The sequence below is a fragment of the Sebastes fasciatus genome, chromosome 20, assembly GCF_043250625.1.
Source record: "Sebastes fasciatus isolate fSebFas1 chromosome 20, fSebFas1.pri, whole genome shotgun sequence".
Lineage (NCBI taxonomy): Eukaryota > Metazoa > Chordata > Actinopteri > Perciformes > Sebastidae > Sebastes > Sebastes fasciatus.
Window position 1 is genome coordinate 7354769 of NC_133814.1, and position 26466 is coordinate 7381234.

Below are 26466 nucleotides of genomic sequence, written 5' to 3' on the forward strand. Positions count from 1 at the left end.
TATTCAGATACTGAACTAAACTACGTACTCTAGTGTGTGTTGTTGGAGTGACTCGTGGTGACATGCCGGCAGTATTTCTCACTTGAATCTTTTTAAAACGATGGCAAATCCAACTTCTCAGTCAACTCAGTAACAGTAACACTGGTGTTACATGTACCAGATCATCTCGGTATTTAAGCATGACGACAAAACAACGATTCACAGTCGTAGTCCGCTGATTAAAACCCTTCTTTGATCAGTGTTTGTCTCAAAAGCATTGAGATTAATTTACAATTAGTCAAAACCATTAATAAAGATAACAATTTAATTATATCAGCGTTAAACATGTGCTCAAATTAACAAAGTTGACTGATAACTCCCTCTGATGTTGCCTGCTGGTGTCATCTCTCTCTCTCTCTCTCCAAGCAGGAACCAGCCTGGTTGTTTTCCTCCTCTCTGTCTCTGCCCAGCAGACTCCAGGAGGAGGAATAATATGGTCGCGTTAGCTCTTCAAGGCATCAGCTGTAGGATTAACGTTATCTGGATTTCGGTTGTTCTATTAAAATAATGAATTTACTACCGTCTAATCCTCACGGGAACGGGCTCCTTTATGCTGGATTTAACCAGGATCATGGTGAGAAAAGGCGCTTTCTTGTTGAGTTTCTTTTTCTTTCAAGTGTAAATTAGCAGCGTCGTGGATGCTAAGCTAACGATGCTAAACCGAGGGGCATAAATTAAGCATAGCATTGTCTAACAAACAGCTTTACATGTCTCTATGTCTTGTAATAGAGTATAATAATAAGACTGCAGGTTGTGGTAGTCACTATAGAAGCAGCACATTTTAAGTAACCGTTAAGCTAATGTTAGCTTTAGCTGGCTAACTACGTCAGCTAGCTAGCTAAAGCTAACGTAGCTTGTTTGTGTTGTTTAAAGCTTGTTGTTTATAGCACATAAGTCAGCTAACCACATAATGTTGTTAAGGGTTGTTCAGTGAGACATAAGCAGGTGGTTACAGTTCAAGCACTCAAATAAGAACAGGCAGTTACTGCTTATGTGAACTTAACTTAAGAGCTAATGCTAACTGTTAGCCGAATTAGCATCGACCATGGTTAGCTACAAGGCCTATGGAAAGGAGGTTGGGACACGCATTATATCTATGGGGTATTGCACATGCGCAGTAGAATCTGGTCTGCACTCGTTGAAATTGAAACAATCGTAACGCATGATAGGAGCTTGAGTTCCACTGCGCATGCACCGCACCCCTCACCCGAGACCCGTGTCCTAACCTCCTTCCATAGGCCTTGCATTAGCCGTGCCTTGGTTAAACCAAGCTTGCGTTAGCCAGGTAGCTAGCTAGGTCGCAGCTAACAGATTGACAGCGTTATTGGGTTAATGTTATGATAGCTAGGTGCTGCCCATGCTTTCATTAGGTTTACAGTTTTCTTAAGCACGTTATTTTCTGTTACTTCGTGACGTTACAAAGTAAGACTGTTCTTCTCTCCCTATCCACACACATCTTACACAGGCGCTAAAGTTAACGTGTCTTTCTTAATTGGTCCAATTTAACATCCATTCAATGCAATTTATTTAATTCAATGAACTTGGTGCCGACTAGTTTTGTCAGAACTGAGGCTAATGTAACCTAATAAAGTCAATGTGACCAAAGACCTCACATGACCCGTTGAAGAACTAGTGTTAGTCATGGCCCTCAGCATCACTGTCCTCATATGTCAACATACAAGGTGTGCCAGTTTAACATGAATTCCACCAGAGGTTAATCATCTCTTAATCCATGCTGTGTCAGCTCTGTATCTGTTGAGGGCTGCGCTTCTATCACCATAGTACTATCCTCAATCCTCAAAGCACTAAATGGTTTAGGGCCAAAATACATTTCTAATCTTCTGCTATGTTATGAAGCATCCAGACCTCTCAGGTCATCTGGATCAGGTCTGCTTAGTGTCCCCAGAGTCAGAACTAAACATGCAGAAGCAGCGTTCAGTTTTTATGCACCAAATATCTGAACAAGCTCCCAGAAACCTGCAGGACCTCCAACTCTGAGTTCTTTTAAATCAAAGCTTAAAACTTTCCTGTTTGCTGCTGCCTTTTATTAAACCAGATAATGATCTTATACTGCACTAGAGCTTTTACTCTTGTGTTATACTCTATTTTAGCTTTTATCCTAGCTTTTATTTTTAGCTTGTTTTTATTTTCTAATCTTTAATGTTTTTATAACTGTTTTAATTATGTCTTAATATTCTTTTGCACTTTGTTTCAATGTTCTTGAATGTTTATGTAAAGCACTTTGAACTGCCCTGTTGCTGAAATGTGCTCTACAAATAAAGCTGCCTTGCCTTGCCTCATGCTGTGTGTTGACATTACTGTAAAGGTTGAGGTGATTCCACTTGAAAGCTATTTGTGAAAAAGTGCCTCATATGACAACAACTGTTGATTAATGTTATTATGTTTAGTTCGTGATCGATTTCTGATATCCGTCTCATCTCTGTATGTCTCCGCAGGATGCTTTGCCTGTGGAATGGAGAACGGATTCCGTGTGTACAACACAGATCCTCTTAAGGAGAAGGAGAAGCAAGGTAACAAGCTTTGGAGACATTCACATATACTGTATAATTGGTAGAAAATACATTTTCATGTTGGTCACATGTTTTGCTCTGATGTATACCTACATTCAGGTTCACTGAGCAGTCTGCCACGTTGCAACACATTGATACTTAAATACTAAGTACTTAAAAAAAACATATTTATGTAGATGAATATTAAAAAATAAATAATAATAATAATACATCCAGAGCTGAAAGGGGCCGAATAAAATTATGGCTTTTCCTAAAAACAATTCTTATGATTGTGAATTAATTATTTGAAAAATGTTGGTGCCCAAAATATAGGTTTAGTTTATTGGTGCCTTCAAATGAAGCTCATGGTTACCACATTGGAAGTTGTGTACACAATATGCCTGGCGTTCAAGTGGTTAAGTCTTGAGAACACAGCTGATAAGCAACGGCAATATTAACTGTTACTGTTGGCGTCTAGAAGCCACAGAGATGTAACATAATGCAGTAAATGTAAAGGCATAATGACAGAGGAAAAAGATGAGGCCGTTGGGAATATCAACATTTTCCTCAGACATATTATAAAATTACAAAGAAAAACAATATACGACTAAAATTACATTATACTGTATTAACTTATTATGCACCCAAAAATGTACTTCCATGGCCTCCGCCATTTCGGACAACGTTAACAAACACCTCACAACTCGTAAACTCTGTGCTTTCAGAAACCTTCCACGTTCATATGGACTCTTCTCGTGAACACGGTAAACACGACCCCATTTGAGTGCACAATATCTCTGTGGAAGATATCTGATGTTTGGTTCCCACTTCTAACAAGGCTTGTGAGCCAATAGTAAAACAACGTTGGTATCATGTGGTATCTCTGTGTCGTCAGCGATCAAGTTGCCAGTTAGTGTGGAAAAAACTATAGCTGATGTTGCAATTCAGTCTCACTCCACTCAACCATAAAATATGTAGGTTGTGCAACAAACTGGCAACCACTTGTTGTGAAGTGAATACAATGGAATGAAGGAAGGAGAGTGTGACATCTAGTGGCTGAATGTTATCGAAGAGTATATAAGCAAAGAGACGAAACTCCGGTGTTTTTTTGACAACAGCCACTGCAGCCATTTTGGACTGAAAACGCTTAATATATATATGATATTGCAAACATCACATTTTCCCATCTAATGTTATGGATTAAGAGTTTTTTTTCCAACCATATTGTTGGAACAGTGGAAGAGACTGGTGGAAAGACAAACCAATTAACTATCAGGTAGCGTACAGTTCATGGTTTGTGTTAAGCTAACGTTACCACTTGTTCAGGGGTTGCCTAGCAACAACAACAACAAAACATCCAGCAAACTGCAAAACGCGACGTGTCTGATCGTGGGCTTTTTGACTTCTGACTGCCGAAACATTATTCAAACCAACCAATTCTGCTGCACACAGGAACAAAATAGTTTGACAGAATTGAAACGTCTTAAACGTGTACGGATATAAGAGGAAGTGTCCCCAACACAAAGGGCTGAGAATGTGACTCGGCACATGACCTGATCAGACTTTTCTGACTCATCGGATTGAGCTGATCAAGTAGTCGTTCACAGGACCAAGTGAGGTCTTTTTTATTCTGTGCTAATCCATGTGCAGTCCTTTGGAGGGAGGGAGAGGATTTCTTGTCACTGTGGTCTGTTGTGGAGGGCTGCCATTAGAGATGAATAAGCATTAGTGATGATAAGAAGCACTGTGCAAATGTTATTTGAAGCACATTTTACAGTCAGTGGTGATGATAAGGGCTGCTTTCTTCTCTTACAATAACAGTCATACTTGTTATCATTGATGCTCACTACCAATGACGTTGCTTTTCAGAGTTCCTGGAAGGCGGGGTTGGCCATGTGGAGATGCTGTTTAGGTGTAACTATTTAGCACTAGTGGGAGGAGGAAAGAAGCCAAAGTACCCGACTAACAAAGGTATGTTCTCTCGTCTTCAGTAGGCAGTGATGTTGGTTATAGAATGTTTTTTGTATATGATTATGGGCTGGCGGGAGATATCACAAACCTACAATCTAAAAGTGGGATTGATTAGTAACACCTCAAAGGGATAGTTCGGGTGTTTTTGAAGTTGGCTATCCATAGTCCGCGTATTACTTACAGTAGATGACACGCCCCCAGTTTGGAGAAACAGACAGGAGTACCAGCACGGGAGCAAAGCAATGTACTGCTGTGGACGGGACCGGCAGCAAATTGTATTTTAGACACCTAAAAAATCAATACCAGTGTACGCAATATTTTGAATATTTTCACCGCTTTATCTCGCGGTCAGACAGCCCTTTCTGACGGCGAACTGAAGCCATTGTATTCATCTATGCTTTCACCAAACTGCCAGACTCCATTGGAAAACAAACTGTAATTTTACCTTGCAGAACACAGAAGTTGCTGGTGTAGCGTTGCTTCGATTTGTTAGTTTGTTTGTGCTATTGTGTGACTTCGGTGAATCCAAACTAACCAAGGTCACACATTAACACAAACAAACTAACCGATCGAGGCAGCCGGTAGACCAGAAACTCCCACGTTCTGTGAGGTAAAGTTACTATTTTTTTCAATGGAGTCTGGTTGCTGTGGCGAGAGCATAGATAACGGCTTCAGTTCCCAGTGGGAAACATAGACTGTATAGCTGTCTCACGGCAAGGTAAACAAAATATTCTAAATATAGCGTACACTTAAACACATTTTTTTTAGGTAGCTAAAATACTTTTTGCTGCCGGCCCCGTCCACAGCAGTGCATTGCTTTGGTTCCGTGCCGGTACTCCTGTCTGCTTCTCCAAACTGGGGGTGTGCCGACAGCCATAGTCAGTGTAATTACCTACAGTAGATGGCAAAGTACCTCATAAAATCCCATTTTAAAACCACAATCTGTCCCTTTTAAGTAAGGGATAATGTACAGCAAGCCGGTCATTGTTGTGAAAGAAACCCAGACATGGCGATGCCGCACTGGACCCCTCTGCTTCGCGTCGGGATCTCTCATCGCCCTGAAGGGGTTTCTTTCACAACAATGACCCGCTAGCTGTACATTATCACGCTTATCACACGGCTACTTACTGAAGAAATCAATAATTTGACACAAAAATGGTACGACAGAGTCCGACTTCAGAACTGCGCCCATAGCAACGGTCTGTTATACATAGCAACGATCTACTATAAAGAAATAACAATTTGATAAAATGACACCTAGTTATAGGTTATATCATCTGTTTTGGTTTTCCATCATACTTTTATCAGTATGATACTGATTAAATTAAATATACCAAGTACTACACATATTTAACTCATGTGACTGTGTTGAATATTCTTTTCTTTGTTGGTGCTCTAGTGATGATCTGGGATGACCTGAAGAAGAAGACAGTTATTGAGATTGAGTTCTCAACAGAAGTCAAAGCAGTGAAGCTTCGGCGTGACAGGTAAAGAAAAGTCCCCCTTCTAAAAGCTGAACTGGACTTTGTAAAGCTAATTTATCTGTCCAGGGATTGTGTTCTGTCATTGTGTTGGTGAAAGTTATTCCATCATTTGTGACAGTTGCAACATAAGGGTTGTGCAATGCATTAGTGAGTGGTTTTGAGGTTCGTCTTCAGGAACAGCCATAGTGTTTTTAGTGTTCTTTAGTGTCAGCAGGCATACATCACTCTTTCTAAAAGGTTTCTCAACTTAATCACAGCAGTACTTTGGTAATGAGTAGGGCTTCCCCCTCTTAGTCAGTTAGTCGACTAATCCGTCATTTTGGTCTTAGTCCGATTAGTCATTTTTTAATGCTTTTTCCGTGCTGAATGACTTATTTACAAGAAACTTAAAGGGGAACACCACCCAAATAAGGAATTCCAATATGTTATTTCCATGGCCTAGGGAAGTTCAGTCAATATTTGTGAACATGAGCTACTCTCTCTCAAAGCCAGAAACCAGAGAAGTGAGTCTCAAACTTGTGATGTCAGAGGGTATAAAGTGTGGAGCTGCTCCATAGACAATGAATTGGAGACTGATTTTGTGGACACACACAAAAATTAGCTTTATTCTATTGTAGAAAATGTCCCCATATACTCAGAACATCCCCCTGGGTGCTCTCAGTATCATCTTTATTTCTATACTGCCTTCTATTTAAATGGTTCATATTTTGTGACACTTTATTTAGCTCTTTTTTTTACTGTGTTAGCGGATGCATCTTGTTTTTTGCTGCTGTACACTGCAAATTTCCCCACTGCGGGACTAATAAAGGAATATCTTATCTTATCTTTCCCAATTAATTGTCTATGTAGCAGCTCCAGACTTTTTACTCTAACATCACAAGTTTGAGTTTTAGCACTCTAGTTTTTAGATTTGGAAGAGAGTTGTTCATGCTAACTAATCTTCTTTGGACTTTCTTAAACCATAGGAATAACATGTATGAATTTTGAAAATGGGTGAAGTTCCCCTTTAAGAGCACATCTCTGGTAAACGCAAGCTGTAAAGGGGACATATCATGAAAAACTCACTTTTACAGTGCTTGTGCACATACATTTGGGTATCTGGAATACCAACCAACCCACAAACTGTGAAGTAAGACAACCCAGTCATTGTTGTGGTCTGTCTAGTTCAGAAACATGTGATTCAACAAGCCATTCAGACTCCCCTTCCTATGTCACATGCAGGCTCATTAGAATATATCACCCAACACTTGAGAACTACCTTTGCAAACGTGCAACATATTTTTCCCGCAAGCCAATCAGAGCAGACAGGGCTTTTTCGGGATGGGCTCTTAAAGAGACGGGCGCTAAAGCGGAGCGTTTCAGACAGAGGGTGAATACAGGTATATTCATACAGACAGGATGAGAAAAAGAATGTGTTTTTTTTAACATTAAAGCATGTAAACATGTTCTAGTAGAAACCCCAAATACAAGTATGAACTGGGAAATGAGCATGATACGTCCTCTTTAAAGTGGTGCTTTTGTGTGATTCTTTAAACTCAGTTTCACAGATCTGTCAACAAAATTGTATGAGTGTTAGTCCACTTGGTATTTCTTTAGTCGAGGAAAGCCCTAGTAATGACACTGGGACACACTTTGATGCAGTGACAGTGCAGCTATACTAGTATTTTCCTTGGTATCTAATATCTCTTGAATTGATTCTCCCATTCATTGTCAGTCCTGCGGCTTCTGGTATCAACACTGGAAGTGTCCGATTATTATTACGCTTGTGAATGCTATTTAAGTAGAGTCTTTGACATATATGTTATGATTCTCTTTTGTTCTCAGGATTGTGGTGGTCCTGGACTCAATGATCAAAGTCTTCACCTTTACCCACAATCCCCATCAGCTGCATGTGTTTGAGACCTGCTATAATCCCAAAGGTCAGTCCACTGTTTAAATTCCTGTTCTGCTGTATATATTTACATTTCAGACGCTCTAGCGGGTTGAGCAAACATACGTACTAAATGGTGTAGCATCTTTTAAATATTATTTTAAGGTGTAGTCAAATCTTGTCCCAAAACTTTCAAAGCTTTCCATTTAATAAGTCAGTATTAGGGCTGTCAATCGATTAAACTATTTATTCGCGATTAATCACTTTATTGTCCATAGTTAATTAATCACAAATTAATCGCACATTTTTTATCTGTTCAAAATGTACCTTAAAGGGAGATTTGTCAAGTATTTAATACTCTTATCAGCATGGGAGTGGGCAAATATGCTGCTTTATGCAAATATATATATATATATATTTATTATTGGAAATCGGTTAACAACACAAAACAATGACTAATATTGTCCAGAAACCCTCACAGGTACTGCATTTAGTATAAAAAATATGCTCAAATCATAACATGATAAACTGCAGCCCAACAGGCAACAACAGCTGTCAGTGTGTCAGTGTGCTGACTTGACTATGACTTGCCCCAAACTGCATGTGATTATCATAAAGTGGGCATGTCTGTAAAGGGGAGACTCGTGGGTACCCAGAGAACACGTTTTTATTCATATATCTTGAGGTCAGAGGTCAAGGGACCCCTTTTGAAAAGAGCCATGCCAGTTTTTTCTAGTCAAAATTTAGTGTAAGTTTGGAGTGTTATTTAACCTCCTTTGTGACAAGCTAGTATGTCATGATTGGTACCGATGGTTTCCTTAGATTTTATAGTTTCATATGATGCCAGTATAATCACTCTAACTGAGCCCTCTACAACCTAAAAATCGCAAGTTGCGTTAAAGAAATTAGTAGCGTTAAAACTAATTTGCACTAAGGCGTTATTATCGCGTTAACTTTGACAGCCCTAGTTGATATAAATGTCTCACGAGCACATTAACCAACGTTTTCCCTCTTTGTCTCCTTGTTCTCCTCAGGTCTGTGTGTGCTGTGTCCCAACAGCAACAACTCCCTGCTTGCGTTCCCCGGGACTCATTCAGGCCATGTGCAGATAGTGGACCTGGCCAACACAGAGAAGCCCCCGGTGGATATCCCCGCCCATGAGGGGGCGCTGTGCTGCATCGCTCTGAACCTGCAGGGCACAAGAATAGCTACTGCATCAGAGAAAGTAAGCCATGCTACGGCTGAAGTGAATTGAATTCTTTCGTTTGTTTAAATTGTTGCTGACTTATGACTAATCCATGTTTTGTTTTTCTATAGGGGACTCTTATTAGAATTTTCGACACATCTGCAGGTCAGCTCATACAGGAGCTGAGACGAGGCTCTCAGGCAGCTAACATTTATTGGTGAGCATTGAGCAATAACACTGTTCACATCTTTACCCAACAGCATGCAACAGTTCTGTCCTTTTGTTCATGACATTATGGTGCATTCATACCTTCATTCCTCCCTTTACTCGCACGAGTTGGACCGCCGGGATCAGGTCTGTCCGCACGATGACAAGCAAACAACCTTTAAAATGCTTGTTTTAAGATTGGAGTTCGGAAGGGCTAGGCTATGCTAACATTGTAACTGCTCCATCGATACTCAAAAAAAATCCCATCTAGTCACACACACACACAATCAGACTACTGGAGCAGAGACAGAAGACAGTTTCCTAGGGGAAAACACTGCTGTCCCACGGACAATATTTTGATACACACTTAAAATACAACATCTGGAAGAAGATCAAATGATAGTTAGCTGGGTATGGACGCTTAGCAACGTCAGGCGCAACCTGCCTCCATGCCCTTGAAGGTTGGCACGAGAGTACGCACCCAGAGCCTGGCCGACGTGCCTCGCGTTTTCCAGGCGGTAAAAGACGCCGCATGTGTCCCGGCCCAAAAGGGGACATGACATATGCTCATTTTCAGGTTCATACTTACTAAACCATGTTTACATGCTTTAATGAGCTCATAACAGCTTGTAGTTCTTATTATATCCATCTGCTCCGTCTTTTTCAGCATTAATTTCAACCAGGATGCGTCCCTCATCTGCGTGTCCAGCGACCACGGCACAGTGCACATCTTTGCTGCAGAGGACCCCAAAAGGAACAAACAGTCGAGGTCAGTCTCTGCTGAAGGGTTTTAATTGTTCTCCATACAAGTGAAGTCAAATCTGTCTGCTGCTTAATAATGAAGCGAGCAATTAAGATAAATACAAAAAAGTAAATTTGACTTTGTCTTCCAACCCTGTGTCCTGATTGATTGTCTGTCCTCTCTGCAGTTTGGCGTCAGCCAGTTTTCTTCCCAAATACTTCAGCTCCAAATGGAGCTTCTCCAAGTTCCAGGTCCCCTCGGGCTCTCCCTGCGTGTGTGCCTTTGGAACGGAGCCCAACGCTGTCATAGGTGAGTTCAGTCTGGAGTGTGCAGCTTGTCAGGATACAAGACCGTCTCATGTTGTAGTGACATCAGTAAAAGAAGTAAGATGGGGCAAGAAAGGCAATCATACAGGTTGTAAACAAACCCCCTAGTGAGTTCAACTTATTTAGATGAGAAAACAAAGAGTAGCGGTAACATTATTACCTAAATTGATATATGGATTCTCTAATTGTTTAGTTTTTCCCTAACCAACCAGTAGCAAGTGACATATCCTTCACAATTTATTTTTCAGTCGTCACAAAAGCTCTGGTAGAGGTCGCAAGAAGCAGTTAATTAAACGTTTATTGCACTAATCAAAGAAATATATGGAAATATGTTCTGTATGTCAACTTTCATAGGAATGTACGGGGCCCTGCCTCCGACGTTGTATCCAGTTCTCTTAATACATCCATGGCCCTGACGTTACCTGCAGTACTGTAGAAAAACAAGTACCGTCACATTCTTAGAATTGTGGCATCGACTTGGTACCGAAGTAACGATTCTCGTGACATCCCTAAACAGAAGAGATGTGAATCATGACAGTTACAGTGACAGTGTCGTCTTAGGGCCGCCCCAAACCATGTCTTAACTCATCTGACTGTTCCCTCTGTCTACAGCATGCTCCACTACATTCTAGTAAAACAAGAGTATTGTCAGGGTTTGTGTGTGTGGCCTGTGTTTGCTGACTGGGTGTATTCCGCTCTCGTTTCCCTCCCCTCCACGCTGCAGCCATTTGTGCTGACGGCAGCTACTACAAGTTCCTGTTCAACCAGAAAGGGGAGTGTGCCAGAGACGTGTACGCCCAGTTCCTGGAGATGACCGATGATAAAATATGACCTTTAAACCCCCTCTGGAGACTTGCTATGACGCAGCCTTTTTTTTTTCTTGGTTTTTTTTCTTCGCTTTTTTTTTTTTTATTTTGGAGGAGAGTTCCCACGCTGCAATTCTCCTTATCTTGACAGACTCTGTAAAAGAGCATCAGATGACGGGAGGGGGGGACAAAGACATTGGGGAGGGAACCCTCACAACAAAGATGAACGGATGGAAGCACGGGATGCAGACTTTTGTCTCTCATGGACTCCTTAGGATCGTCTCTGGACAAGAGGGACACGGACGGCGACTTGACTCCCAAACCAAACACTAGAGAAAAGAAGGAAAGTTATTTTTTTCTGAATGGACAACGTGCCGCTTTTTAAGACGTCTTCCGAGGAATTTACAAATGGACGGTTATTTTTAATCACACGGATGATTCTGATAGTTAGACGGATTGAAAAACATTGAGATTTTTGTCAACTAACACCACCTAACCTAACTATAGGGAGTGCCTCGAGACTGGAGAGAATCTGTATGTGTGCACATATTAATGTCGTCATATATACATAATGTGTGTTCGTGTATATACCAATGTACCATATTAGGCGTTCGCAAAGCCGAATCAGAATGAGGTAACGTGTCTCTGATCCCGCATTGTGAAGCGCCACCTTAGTATTACTAGATTTTCTTATATTCACTGTATAAACACAAAACGCGCCAGACTGAACTTCTAACTACGTAGAATTGTACAGAATAGTAGCAGAAAAAAAACAACTAACATGTATTTTTGTTTCTCTCGTCCTTTTTTTTTTTTTTTTTTTTCATACATTGTGCAATATGTTTTCCCTAATTTGCTTTTTTGTTAAGAGCTTGTGAACATTGTTGTTTCTAACTGACCAAGAAAGCTTAAAGAAGTAGTTTGATATTTATTGGGAAATAGTTATTCGCTTTCTCGCTGAGTTAGATGAGAAGATTAATACGGGCTCTATGCGCTAAAAATGAAGCTACAACCAGAAGCTGGTCATCTTAGCTTAGCGTAAAGACTGGTAGCAGCTAGTCTGGCTCTATCTGAAGGTAACAGAATCTGCTGACTGGCACCTCTAAAGCTCACTAATTAACCCATTACATGTTGTTTGTTTAAAGGGGCTATATGTAAGAATCAGAAATTGCTTGGAGGCGCGAGCGATCGGTCAAAAAAGTGAGGCGACACACAAGACTGAACCTGATTGACAGGCATCATGTTGATTAAAGTTAATCAACATTAGCCCGCTAAAACCCACAATAACACTATATATTTCACATGCTTGGCAGTAATGTTAGCTTACCAAACAAAAGCCCTTCCATGAATCGAAGGCCTGGCCGATGTTGATCCTAGTTTTGCCCCCCGACGTCCGTCACATATCTATTTTGCAAGACGGGCTTCACTAGATATAACTGTTTTTGTGTGCTTCCGTGGAGTTTGTGTTGGAGTCTGAGTCTGAGTTGTGGTGGCTGGTCGTTTGTTGGCGTTACGGGACTCCATTTCTAACAAAACGTTAGCTATGGTTGCACACTGTTGGAGCTGAAAATAAAGGTACTCGCAAGCTCGCATGACGTCACATCCGTTGGATTTTCCTGGTACACATTTTTCACATTAAAAGTACACTACAGGCCGATAAAGGAAACCCAGACAGTTGCGGAAGGTGTCATTATTTAGGTTACGTTACAACCTGTTCACACATTGGCAATAAAAAAACGATTAAAATCATTTATACGTGTAAAAACTTACATACAGTCCCTTTAAATTAAACAAAAGAGATCCGTGTTAATTACACAGAGCCAGACTAACTCTTTCCCCATGTTTCCAGTCTTTATGTTAAGCTAAGTTAGCGAGCTAGCTTTAGCTATATTTACCCTACACACAATAGTGGTATCAATCTTCTCGTCTGACTTGTGGCAAGAAAGCGAATAAGCGTATTTCCCAAATTGTTGAACTGTTTCTTCAAGAGTTTGTGAAAGTGCTTAAGAGCCGAACACACATGCACAGTTTCCATGTTAAATCACAAATACCCTAATCCATTGGATGAGATTCAACAGCCCTGATCAACTGTAAAAAATCAGAATATTTTGAACATGGTTCAAGACCGCACATCATGTTTAATGTTAATACATTATTTAATCAGAAGTCTCCTGAAGGATGATTGGTTGCGCCACATCCTTTTTCGTTGGCCAGCGTAGCTCTCCAGTCACAGCTTGTATGGTATCTTTTTGTTTAAATCCCGACAGCACGCGTCCGTCTTGCGTCAGTGTGTCTCCGTAAAACTGCTTCACCATGCCGCTAACGGCATTGATAAATTCAGCTAATGCTAATCAGGGACTCTGGAGAGCTTTGTTGAAGCCTGTGGCCATAAACAGGAGATCCGGCCAGTGGAACTCGTTAAAAGTGGAACTGTGTTAATGTGTAATGAAATATTCCTCCTTTTTTTCTTTTCTTTTTTTTTTGTCACGTTGATTGACAGCATTTTTTATTGATTCAGTGCAAAAACACATTTTAATTTGTGTTGCTTTTCTGCATCAGATTGTACAACTGCAGGTGTCACTTCTGTTGAACATGCGCAGCACTCGGCGGTTACTGAACCACAGGAGTGATGCTGCGTAAACCGAAAAGCCAACTTGTGTCTGACACTCTCGGAATGATTGTAAAGTCTGCATTTAAATTTGTGAATAAAATTTAACATCTGCTTTTACAGTTAAACTTTATGGGCTGTTTCATGCCTGTTATACTGTGGAAAACAGTATCCCTGTTGTATTGGAACTGAATAATTGGATTTGTCCTTCAATGTTGTACTTAAAGGGCCCCATAAACATTTTTAGAGGGTCTTAAAGTCCAACTGAAATTAAATAGCTTTATTTTATTGTCTGCTACAGCAACATACCTGCTCTGTAAATCACATGTTCTCTTAGGGAAATAAATGAGAAACCAAAAGGAAATTCAATTTTAAATGTATATTTCGGGTTTCGCAATGGCATCAGTTTTCCTGCTAAAGTCTCCTTCTTATCTAAACAAAATGAACCCATCAGGAGAGGAAAAGTTGGATTGGTGCCTCCTTTAGGATGAACTAATTAGTTAAACGCTCACTGAAACCTTTAATCCGTCTATTCAACACTCCTCTCGTCAACTCCAATACTAGAAATAGGTGAGTCATGCTGTTTTTGTCTCTCAAGGAAGCTGATAGTGTTCATAGGAAGTATTTTCACCCCCGGTGGTTTCCAGTCTTCCTCTGACCAAACTGTGGAATGAACGCTGAAAAAAACACCCTCCATTCCAGATATTAACTCTTAGTTTGGGTGTTTTAAAGTGGGGTTGTATGAGGTACTTATCCATAGTTAGTGTATTACCTACAGTAAATGGCGGTCGGCACGCAACAGTTTGGAGAAGCAGACAGGAGTTACTGCAACAGAAGCAAAGCGATGTACTGCTGTGGACGGGGGCAGCAGTTTTAGTGTACGCTATATTCTGAATATTTTACCGCTTTAACTTGCAGTCAGACAGCCCCCCTCTGATAGAGAACTGAAGCTGTTGTATCTTATCTATGCTCTCACCAAAGCAACCAGACTCCATTGGAAAAGAAAACAGTAATTTTACCTCGCAGAACACGGGGGTTGCTGGTTTACCACTGCCCCGATTGGTTAGTTGGGCTGCAGTAGCTCAGGAAATGGGGACTTGGCTTCGAAACCGGAGGGTCACTGGTTCAAATCCCCGCACTGACCAAGTACGGAATGTGGTCTAGTAGCTGGAGAGGTGTCAGTAAAAAAGTTGATTTACATTTTTTATTTAGTTAGTTTGTGTTATTGTGACTTTGGTGTTTTAAAGGGTTAGTTCAGATTCACCAAAGTCACACAATAATACAAACAAACTAAATGATCAAGGCAGCAGTAAACCCTTGTCTGGTGTCTGGTGTCTGTGGCAAGAGCATGGGTAGATACAGCGGCTTCAGTGTCCTGTCGGCAAGGAACACAGGGGTTGCTGGTCTACCGCTGCCTCGATTATATACAACGTTTGTGTTATTGTGTGACTCTGGTGAATCCCAACTAACCAAAGTCACAATAGCACAAACTAACGAAAGGAAATAAAAATGTAAATCAACTTTTTTTTATTGCCATACATTGTACATAACACAACACAGTGTAATTTAGCTTCTGCATTTAACCCATCCTAGTATATTCGGAGCAGTGGGCGGCTACTATACAGCTGCTGGGGAGCAGTTTGGGGGATCGGTGCCTTGCTCAAAGGCACCTCAATAGGATTTGAAACGAGGTAAAATTACAGGTTTTTTTCAATCAAGCCTGGCCGCTTTGGCGAGATCATATATGGATCCAACGGCTTCAGGTCCCTGTCCGAAAGGGCTGTTTGACGGCGAGGTAAAGCCGTGAAAATATTCTAAATATAGCGTACGCTTCAACTGATATTGATTTTTGTAGGTGGGCCTTTCTTTTAGTAGTACATCGCTTTGCTTTGGTGCTGGTAACTCCTGTCTGCTTCTCCAAATTGGGTGTGTGCTGACCGTCATCTACTGTAGGTAATACACTGACTATGGTTAATAAGTACCTCATACATCCCCACTTCAAAACACCAGAACTATCCCTTTAATAAGTCCGATCGATCATCTTTCTTCATTCTAAGAAAAAACAAATAATTCTTCACACAGACAGATTGTGAGTTTGCCCAACAGAGGAAGGCTTTTACTCAAAGAAATACAAACTAAGAGGTTATGTGTTTTAAATAAATTTATAAAAAAAAAAAAAAAAAGCCCACTGAAGCAGAACAAACACCTATCACTTTGTTTTTCCTCGTGTAACATAGAATACAATCTGAATAGACTTGTTTTAGTAGCCTGAACAGAATAAAATAATCAAGCAGAGTTGCCAACTTCAACACAAAGGTAACAAACACAGCCCATGATGACGGGTGGGGCGGGGGGTAGCAAATAAAAATACAAAAAAAGTGGGTAAGGTGGGGTTAAAAACCAACAACTAAGGGGGTTAAGTGCAGCACTGGTCAGAATCATATAGTGTAGATTCAGTCTAAGTTTTCTTCAGTTCCATATTCAGATAATCTGCTCAAGTACATTGTCTCTAGATCCGTAACATGCAAGCTCGACGAAGCATATGGTCAAATACGCATGGGAATATACTTTCTTTTATCTCGTAGGATATTTGTAAAATATGAAAAAAATAGATGTTCAGTGATAAAAATTTAAAAAAGAAATTTGCATGAATGAGCAGGAAAAAAAAAAAAGAACATCCACTCCATAGATAGTGTTTTCTTTACTACATTCATTTCACTGAACAAAGAGTCCACATACAAAAACAACAAAAGGGATTCCCGAAAGGTTGTGATGTTTAAATGTTCTTAAAGACCCCACGTACAGCTTTTTAGTTCTCTTAATTATTACTAGATAGTTATCTGTGCCTTGGGAAAAAAAAAAAACACTCAAAAAAGATCCAAAGATACACTTGTACAACGGAATACTGCATATCTACTCACGACTGGGGTTAGGTAGGTCGACATGGAGGCTAGCTGCCGAAGATGGGAATGTCCACACGCACACACGGTTTTCCCTTTTGCGGAATACACGACTGGTTTGATTTCACTTGGTTTTGCTTTCTCTATCCGTCTGTAATGCTACCAGGATGAGGCTCCTTTTACGTCGTTTCTGTGGGGAGTTTCAGGACTCCTCGCTTTGTCCAATTTGATGCGGAAAATCTGGATGAATTTTTTTTTTAAATTCTCTTCCTGTGCTTCTTCTCGCCGTCTGGGTCTCGAGCTTCGGGAGAGGGTGGGGGGGATTCACAGTCATCAGCAACTCTTTGATTTTCAATTTGGTCTTTTAGTTTTTGCATCGTATTACGTGGTCTTAAATATATGGAAGAGGGTTTGAGGAGGAGGTTTTTTGAACATTCTGTAAGTCCTGCAGGTGTTTTTCCTTCCGAGTCTCTTCTTGTTTTTGGCACCTTGGAGTAGATGATGGAGGGATGTGTGGGGATAGGAGTGAGAGTGTGGAAGGTGTGAGGGCTCAATGCGTACAGGAGAGCAGAGAGGTCAGGATGCAGACCGGGGTTGGGGAGGCTACTTGTCACCGATCTGTTCACTGACCCCTCCTTCTCCGGCTCTGTCCGTGGTGCCGTTATTGTTGGCGGCTGCTGCTGCTGCTTCGCCGCCCTCCTCTCCCTCTCCCGTTTTCACCCTCTTTGATTGGGGTTGCTCTTGCAGCACTCCGTTCTGCCTCTTGGTGGGGAGGCACGCCGAGGCGGAGGCGTGGGCCGCCAGGAGGTGAAGAGGGTTTGCAACGGCTGGTGGAAAAGAAGAAAAAAATTACAACTACGTCGGCAGAGACGAGCACACGTTTAAAGTTATAGCTATGTTTATGAAATGATCTTTGACCTGTTTTATGGTTTTATGACATCATAATGCTCTTACTTTACTAACCTTGCTTTGTTGTTTTACCACTTTGCCTTTTCTGTGCTGTTAACTACTGTTTTCAAAAAAATATATGATCTTTAAAAGACTTAAAGCTGCAGTAGGCAGTATATTTTTGGCATCATTGGGCAAAAAATCCATAATAATCTTTCAGCATATTGCAATTCAAGTGTTCTGAGAGAAAACTAGACTTCTGCACCTCCTCATGGCTCTGTTTTCAGATCACAAACTTTCTCTTAATGTTGAAAAGAAGGCCCAGTCTGGTGCTCTGATTGGTCAGATGGCCCACTGTTGTGATTGGTCAACCGAACCAAACTCTCGGAGGCGTGCGAAACTAGCCGCAAGGCAGGTATTACCGGGTATTATGCAAATGTGTTACTTGGTGACATCACCACTTTACGGAAGAAAAAGGCGGGACTTCAAGCAAGGTGTTTCAGGCAGTTCAGGAGCAGTGTTTCTGTTTGGGGGAGAGTAACTCCCTTTGGCGTGGACTTTAGGTTTTGTTACTTTGCAAAACAAAAACGTTTGTTTACAAGAAAAACCCCACGGGGCATCTTTAAGTGCTCTGTGAGACGAGAAAGGCCTCCGTTGGTCTGTGCACATGTGTCTGTGTGTGTGTGTGTGTGTGTCACCTGTGGTAGCAGCAGTAGTGATGGGGACCAGGTGGGTCCCGTTCTGTGTGATGGCCTTTATTGGGAGCTGGTGCTGACCGAGCGGGGCTTGTTGCACGATTGTTACGGTTGTCAGAGGAGCAGCCTGAGAGGTCTGGATGATGCGGCTGACTCCACCTATAGAAGTGGCTGTGATGGATGGGACCGACCCCACTTTGACTGCACATGGGGAGAAAAAATAATGTCAAACTCAATTCACACATCCAATCCCAACGTAATACTTCAGGTCCCTGCACAGCTGCACCGGCGGTATAAATGACAACAGTATGAATCAGGTCTCACGTTTGATCTCTTGGTGCTCTCCGCCTCCGTTCTCCTGAGGTTTTGGGTTCACTGTGGCGGCGGGCTGTCCGGCAACGGTTGCCATAGTGACGGCCGGGATCTGGTGGACGACGTGCACCGTCTGCATGACGGGGGCGGAGCTGACGGACGTTGTTACGATGGCTGGCGACGCCATGGTGTAGGTCACAGGCTTCATGGTCGTTTGAGGCATCTGGCGCGTCACGGCGATCAGTACTGGCTGGTTGTTGAGGTGGGAGCCTATCAGAGGGCGGGGTTTACAGGTTACTGACTTTACTGGACTGAACACCATCACAAACAAATGAAGAGACAGTTTTGACCCCAAATTTGTCGCCATTTAAACCTCAGAGTCACGCTGCGTTCCAGACAACACGGAACTCGAAAATTCTCGACCTCCTACTAAAAGAAGTACAATGGAACGCCACTCAAAGTCGGAGTTCCTAATTGTAAACTCGGTGCAAATCCATCTACCCAGACTTCACGAAGAAGCAGTTGTCGGTCGCCGCAACAATTGAAGCGCACATTGTAAATGGTAAACCATCAAATAAAAGGCAACTAAGTATATTTGCCTGTATTTAGTTAAATAATACATCCTATCATAACAGGCTTCCAAATCCTAATTTCACCCTAAGGCACCAAAAGGGCGTGAGCCGGCCCCGTTTCATATTGTAAAACCTGTTCTGCATGTAAACTGTTGCCATGTTATTAGGTAGCTGTTGAAAGTAAACAATCTCTGAAAGTTATCGGTTGTAGGGATGTGACGGTGAGGAAAATGTTCCCGCCGGTTATTAAACTTGTGACAACACCAGTGTTACAGATTACACCGGACATTTTACAGGAAATGATGACGGTCAATATGTGTAGCGCGCTCACTTTGATCTTTACCGTCAGGTGGCGGTGTGTCTGGCCTCTCCGGTAGAGCTTTTGATGCAGGCTGCGGAGGTCTACGTGGTGCCGCGCACACCGGCTGTGACCGCTCCCTCCTCCTCGCGGCGATTAACCTCATTAACTTTATGGTTCTTTTATAGCATTGGGTTTAAATCTGAAATATTTCCAAATAGGCACGTTTGCTTTTCGCTTCGATACCAAATCCTACGCCATCGTCTTGTCTGTCAACTCTCTCTCGTCCCGTGTGTGTGTGTGTGTGAAATCTGACTCCTGCTACTCTGAGCTGAGACTCCGTACAAAGCAGACGCATTCACTCTCAGTTTGTAGCGTCCGTGTCCGACTATCTATTGATAACGCGGCGCTGATACGCCCAAATGAACTAAATGGGTTTTATTTCCTGTAAATTAAAAAAAAAAAAAAACGCCGGTGGGTATGTAATGTAATCGGTGTGTGCCCGACCACCATGTAACACCTACTACCGCGACGAGCCTAATCGGTTGCGTCCGAAATTCCATACTAACATACTATTTAGCATGTGAGATATTTTAGTAGGTCTGAAACCTTAGTATGAAACTAATAGTACGTGAATTTCCTGTTAAATATTACAGTATGCAATGCTGGGCATAACAGCGGCATAAATATCCCACAATGTAATGCGGTAGCGACGACAACGTTCATAACGAACGTTGGCGGACAGCTCTGTTACGTTAATAACGCTTCTATTTAACTGTAAGTGTAAGATTTCACTTTGGTAGACGTAATGTATATCTTTAATTAATTCAGACTTTGATTCTCACAAACCGTCGTTTTGGTCACGAGGTTGGCACGGGGTTACCATGGTTGCACGTCTCCAACCGGCAAGGAGGCTCTCAGGAAGTGACGACGTAATTTACTGCTCAGTGTGTCCAAAAAGATACATACTACTGTTTATTCACACAAAAGTATGTTGAACTATAGCACACGTATCGGGTATGTAGTGCATAGTATCAGATTTCAGACAAAGCCATCTTCTCTGGACAGAAATTATTCGGGAAAACGGATCTTGGAAATTTCAACTGGGGAAATTCCGACCTCCTAATTGTCCGGTAACGCAGCATTAAACATAAAGAATCTACAAAAATGTCTCTATTTGTACAAGGGCTTCCATGTCAGAAGAAGTGTATGCTTTACCAGTGGAGTTCTGTGCAAAGCGGGCCTCTTGGATGACAGCGAGTTTGGGCTGGACTGTAGTGGTTTGGACGGGGGCTGGTGGCGGGGCTGGCTCTGGCTCCATGGGGACAGGGGACCCCTCTCTGGACAGGCTGTCTGGGGTCTGGACCCCACTGGAGTGGGCAGACAGTGCCCCTGTGTGGCTGGGAGAAGCCGGAGCGCTCCTGTGGACAGCAGAGGAAATTCAGGTTGATTCCTGTACATATATTGTAGCTGTATATAAACTCAAGACCAGTGAAGGTTAAAGTGGTCTTTACCTGGAGGAGAGAGGTCCCATGGGGGTCCTGAAGCAGGGCACCCCTCTCGGCCGGCGCTTCCTGAAGGCTTGTTCTATCAGCTTGCCCTCGGAGGAGGGGTCGATCCTCCAGAAGGAGCCTTTGCCCGGCTCCTCCTGAGAGCGGGCCACTTTAATGAAGTACCGGTTCAGGGACAGGTTGTGGCGGATGGAGTTCTAAAAACACCAAGACACACACACACACAGCGTTATACCCTTTTCCCACCAACATTAGCGCATATATGCTGTTATTTTTAAACACGGGGAAACCACGCTAAAAATAGGCGATACACTTGTTTTCCCATTGCGTGTACTCTGTGCTGTTGCATTCAGCCTTTCTGTTCAGTTTTTAAGCAGAGTTATTAGTATACAGTGAAAATGTTACGGTGGCTACTTTATGATAATCACATGCAGTTTTGGGGCAAGTCGTAGTCAAGTCAGCACACTGACACACTGACAGCTGTTGTTGCCTGTTGGGCTGCAGTTTGCCATGTTATGATTTGAGCATATTTTTTCATGCTATATGCAGTACCTGTGAGGGTTTCTGGATCAATATCTGTCATTGTTTTGTGTTGTTAATTGATTTCCAACAATAAATATATACATACATTGGCATAAAGCAAGCATATTAGTCCACTCCCATGTTGATAAGAGTATTAAATACTTGACAAATCTCCCTTTAAGGTACATTTTGAACAGATAAAATGTGCAATTAATCACAATTAATCATGGACAATCAAGCGATTTATCGCGATTAAATATTTTAACCAATTGACAGCCCTAATTAGAATATATAAAATGATTGTCTCAATTCCCTGAAGCCAACAGTGACATCTTCAAATTCATCTGAAACCTTGCAGGTATTCAATTTACAGTGATATAAAAACAGAGCAAATCCATGTGTGAAAAGTGCCTCGGCTTATTACATTTACTATGACACATGACAACTGATCCTACAGTCCTGATTGAGAGAATAACTACTATACAGTACAATCACAGACATACTGTAAGTGTAAAAACACATAGTGAAGTCTCTGACCTGCCAGCCTTTATCAGCTGTTCTGTAGTAGGGGTAGTTCTTGGTGATGTGGGTGTATATTCCATTCAGCGTTAGCTGTTTATCCGGGGCCATGGTGATAGCTTGGACTATTAGTTGCGCATATGAATACGGAGGTTTGGAGTCATCCTGTGGAGAGTAAAAAGAAAAGGTTTGTGCTATTGGAGAGGAAATGTAGTCAGATCACAAGCACATACATGCACGAAAAACACTCAAGACTTAACAATGTTCAACCAGGTTCTGTGCTCCAAAGTCTATGTTGTTGTGAGTGTTGGGCAATTTTTAGACTTCAATGAGTAACCAGGGATGCTGTTCACGGTGCTCAGACACCAACAGGAATCCACTGAGGTTCTCTGAAGTCTGCTGCCTTTGTCCTTGTTTGAAACATCCTTTTTTTTATAAATGCATTTTAAAATGAAGCAGGCGCACTAACAGCATTCGTCCACGTTTTTCATTGCCCGGTTCTCTGCTCACCTTTGGGCTGTCTTCACCCGAGGCCTCTTTGTCGTTTTCCGAATGGGAGTTGTCTCCTATGAGGTCAGAGGCCAGGACGCGGCCCGTCCTGTAGCTGGAGAGTCCCGCCCCCCGCGGACTCGAAGGACAGGAGTTCGCCGCACTGAGAAATTGATTTAAAAAAAAAAAAAACATCTGTAATTCGGATTCATGTCTGGAACACTGACGAGACTCGGTACGCACCGATACCGGATCGGATATCGGGTCGATACCGACTCAAATATCTGGATCGGTTATCGTGACAATGGGGCCGATCTATTCAATTAAATTCTATGTTTTTATACATTTTAAACTGGAATTTGAATTCCTGTTTAAGTTTTGACCAATTTTGTTGCTGCGTTAAAAAGGTTAACACCTGAGTTGTAATTCCTGTTCATTTTGAAGATTTTTACCAGGTTGCTGGTGTACGATTAATTATTGTAATAATAAATAACAATTAAATACATTTGTATCAATGTATTCATTTGTTACATTTTGTTTTTACAAAGTTCATAGGGAGGCACGATCCAACTTTTTCAGTCCCGATAGCGATAGCGAAACCTGGGATTTGGTATCGGCCGATACCGAGTACCGATCCGATACCAGTGTTTAATTAATAAGCTGTATCCCTCACTGTGTGGAAGTGACTGGGATCATTATTTTATGTGTAAGGCAACACCTGGCCTGACTTAAACATTGCTTTCTTAACTTTGTAAAACAAAATGTAACAAATGAATACAGATATTAATTATTATATTATTAAAATAATACATCTTGTATCAGCAACTTGGTGAAACATCTTCGAAATTAACAGGAATTACAGTTCAAGTGTAAAACTTTTTTAATGTAGAAACAAATTGGTATAAACTTCCAACAGGAGTGAAAATGTTAGTATATAATATACAGTATATACATATAGAATTAAAGTGAATAGATCGACCCCATTCTCACCGATACATGATCCAGCTATTGGGAGTCAGTATCGGCCCGATATCCGATCCAGTATCGGTGCATCCCAATTTAATTTGATTCATTTTTTATTCATTTAAGTCTAATGTTGCCTTACACATAAAAGAATGATTCCAGTCACTTCCTCACAGTGAAACATACAGCTTATTGATTAAACACTGGTATCGCTATCGGGACTGAAAAAGTTGAATCGGTGCATCCCTAGACGAGACAACCACTTCGATGACTTCAATTTAGGCAATATTATCATTGTACACTTCAATATGACCCGCTCTCACCTGAGGGTGCCAGTGGGTGAAGGCAGTGGGCTCATGAGGTGGGCTATGTTGTCAGGAATGTTGATGGTCAGTGGGGAAATTTTGGGTTGGACGGGCTTGACCGGTGATTCCGGCACGTTCCTTGGCTCCTTCTTGTCATTGGACAGGGCAGTGAACGTGATCTTTATACTTGTGCTGGGGAACCGGAAACAACACCTGGGAACCAAAGACAAGCACAAACAAAAATAACATTTAAATTACTGTGTATATTCGTCTCTGAGCGAGGCGAAACAGCATTACAACGGTTTTGCGATCGGCGGCTCACATTACCGCAGTCTTAGGGGGGTACTCAGTTGGTTGCAATCTGCAACCACACCACTAGATGCTGCCAAATCCTACACACTGTACCTTTAAAATAAGTGCAATGCTTATCACAACGCCATCGTACAGGCAGATGGACAAACAAGCCTCCTGCCTGGCAACAAGCAGGTCAAGGAGGTCCAACTGAGGCCAAAGAGAGGAGCGCTGCGATTGAGCCCCACAGTTTAAATATGGACGTCCACCATTACCATTATGTAACAGGGCCATGTCTAACATGTCTCATTTATTATTAATAGGGTATATTTGGACCAGTTGCTGACACCCTTCCAATGAATTACTACTATGGCGTGGTGACAACACTGACATATGCTATTTAAATATTTAAGAAGATTAAATGTAAAAATGTGAATTACAACAATTCAAGGTGAGTTTTGGGGTATTACAATTGAAAGAAGATGCAAGCACAAGTTCAACTATTAGCATGTGTTGCTAGCCTGTTAGGTGGGACAGCAGCACATGAGTGTTATACAAACCGAAAATACAACAAGTTTCTACCAAACTTCATTCACAATTTTGCCATTTTAATGTTTCTTACTTGGTTATCAGTAAACACAGGCATTGTGAGACATGCATTTAAGACTGTTTTGAATAATAAAGGTCCACTCTGTAATTCGGCATGCATGAAACACCAGGTAGATAAAGATAAATACAACTATCTTCTCATTCTCTATGGTAAAGTAACTTCCTAAAACAACAGTACATTCAGCTGAAGCATGACTGTTTTTTTAAGTAATATATACTGCACGCTGTCAGAAACATTACCTATGCAAGAACAAGTAAAACTATTAGCATGTGTTGCTGGCTTATTAGGTGGGACAGCAGCCAGATGAGTGTTAGCCAAAAAAAAGAAGTTTCTACCAAACTTCATTACAATTCGGCCCATTTTAATGTTTCTTACTTTGTTATCAGTAAACACAACATTGTGGGACATGCTTTTATGACTGTTTTGACTAATTAAGGGCCACTCTAAAATTCGGCATGCATGAAACACCGGGTAGATAAAGATAAATACAACTAAACTTCTCATTCTCTATGGTAAGTAACTTCCTAAAACAACAGTACATTCAGCTGAAAGCATGACTGTTTTTGTAAGTAATATGTGCTGCACACTGTCAGAAACATTACCTATGCAAGCACAAGTTCAACTAATAGCATGTGTTGCAAGCCTGTTAGGTGGGACAGCAGCACATGAGTGTTAGCCGAAAATACAACAAGTTTCTACCAAACTTCATTCACAATTTTGCCATTTTAATGTTTCTTACTTGGTTATCAGTAAACACAACATTGTGGGACATGCATTTAAGACTGTTTTGAACAACAAAGGGCCACTCTGCAATTCGGCATGCATGAAACACCAGGTGGATAAAGATAAATACAACTAAACTTCTCATTCTCTATGGTAAATAACTTCCTAAAGCTGAAAGCATGCCTGTCTGAGCAGCACGCATCTTGTGTTACTTGACCACAACACGTGCAACATCCCTGCAGGACAACAAAACAATAACAACACATGCAACACATTTCAATCTAGTTCAATCAAACAAAGTGTGTCCATATCATATAAATCTTACATTCGTGGTAGCTGGAGAGGTGGCGCCCCTCTCCTCTGGAACACCCCGTCAACAAACACCCCGTTTTTTCCGAGGCACCGGAGGTAGAACTCGCCGGTGCCGGTGCCGTCTTCTCCGGCGGTGAAGATCTCCAGGTGCCGCCGGGAGATGAAGCTGGAGTGTCCCATGCTGACGTCCACGGAGCCCTGCGAGGAGTTCCGGCCGATGGTCACCGACCTTTTCTTCATCAGGTACTCGAATTCTCGGCCCTCCAGCCGGGCTACCGCCGACCCCGACATCCCGCTAACCACCGCCATCTTCACAGGTCTCTGGTGGAGGTTTTAGAGGTTGTTGAGCGGAAACGTATTGAAGGGGGGGATATATTTGGTTTTGTGTTAAAAAAAGGGGGGATCAAATTGTACACCGTGGAGAATATTAGGCTAGGAACGTGCCAGACCGGGGACACAGCGGCACCGACCCACCGCCGCTGAAGAAGAGGAGGAAAGAGAGAAGGAGCGTCGGCCAATCAGAAGCGGCCAAACGGACGGAAGTGCTGTGACAGACAGTTCGTTCGACCAATGGGAAGCCGAGCTGGAGCCGGCAGATGTGTCGGTGTTTACCAATGACAACAATAATAAAAATATCCGTAGAAAATAGAGCTCGGTTGCACCGCAGGCTTGACACGCAGATGGATGGAGAGATGGAAGAAGCGGTGCAGTGATTTGAAGGAGGAGATTTTGTTGAACACTATTCTGTTAAAGGCACTTTTTCTAGGGACATTTCTCTGTGTTTTCCTTAAATTGACATGTTAATGA

The 26466-nt window shown here is 41.9% G+C and overlaps 3 protein-coding genes across 4 annotated transcripts in view; 1 reads left to right on the plus strand and 2 right to left on the minus strand.

Annotated features, from left to right (window-relative positions):
- LOC141758888 (sulfotransferase 2B1-like) overlaps nt 1-26466 on the minus strand; it is a 326098-nt gene that overhangs the window by 80469 nt on the left and 219163 nt on the right. The gene's annotated exons all lie outside the window — the stretch shown is intronic.
- On the plus strand, nt 399-13863 carry wdr45b (WD repeat domain 45B). 2 transcript variants are annotated; one of them, XM_074620658.1, is made up of 11 exons: nt 399-613; nt 2496-2570; nt 3275-3313; nt 4419-4520; nt 5920-6007; nt 7829-7923; nt 8909-9099; nt 9192-9277; nt 9935-10036; nt 10197-10318; nt 11060-13863. In XM_074620658.1, exons 1-11 carry the CDS (start codon nt 547-549, stop codon nt 11164-11166), a joined length of 1074 nt encoding a protein of 357 aa, XP_074476759.1. In that variant the 5' UTR covers nt 399-546; the 3' UTR covers nt 11167-13863. The 2 variants fall into 2 exon arrangements, with proteins under 2 accessions (XP_074476759.1, XP_074476761.1); XM_074620660.1 differs by lacking the exon at nt 3275-3313 and having other exon boundaries at nt 402-613.
- LOC141758883 (forkhead box protein K2-like) lies at nt 15893-26161 on the minus strand. Its single transcript, XM_074620656.1, has 9 exons — nt 25673-26161; nt 23742-23936; nt 22477-22618; nt 21985-22131; nt 20929-21122; nt 20633-20835; nt 18557-18814; nt 18236-18433; nt 15893-17476 (listed from the first exon to the last, which is right to left on the minus strand). The coding sequence occupies exons 1-9, from the start codon at nt 25966-25968 to the stop codon at nt 17253-17255; spliced, it is 1857 nt and encodes a 618-aa protein (XP_074476757.1). The 5' UTR covers nt 25969-26161; the 3' UTR covers nt 15893-17252.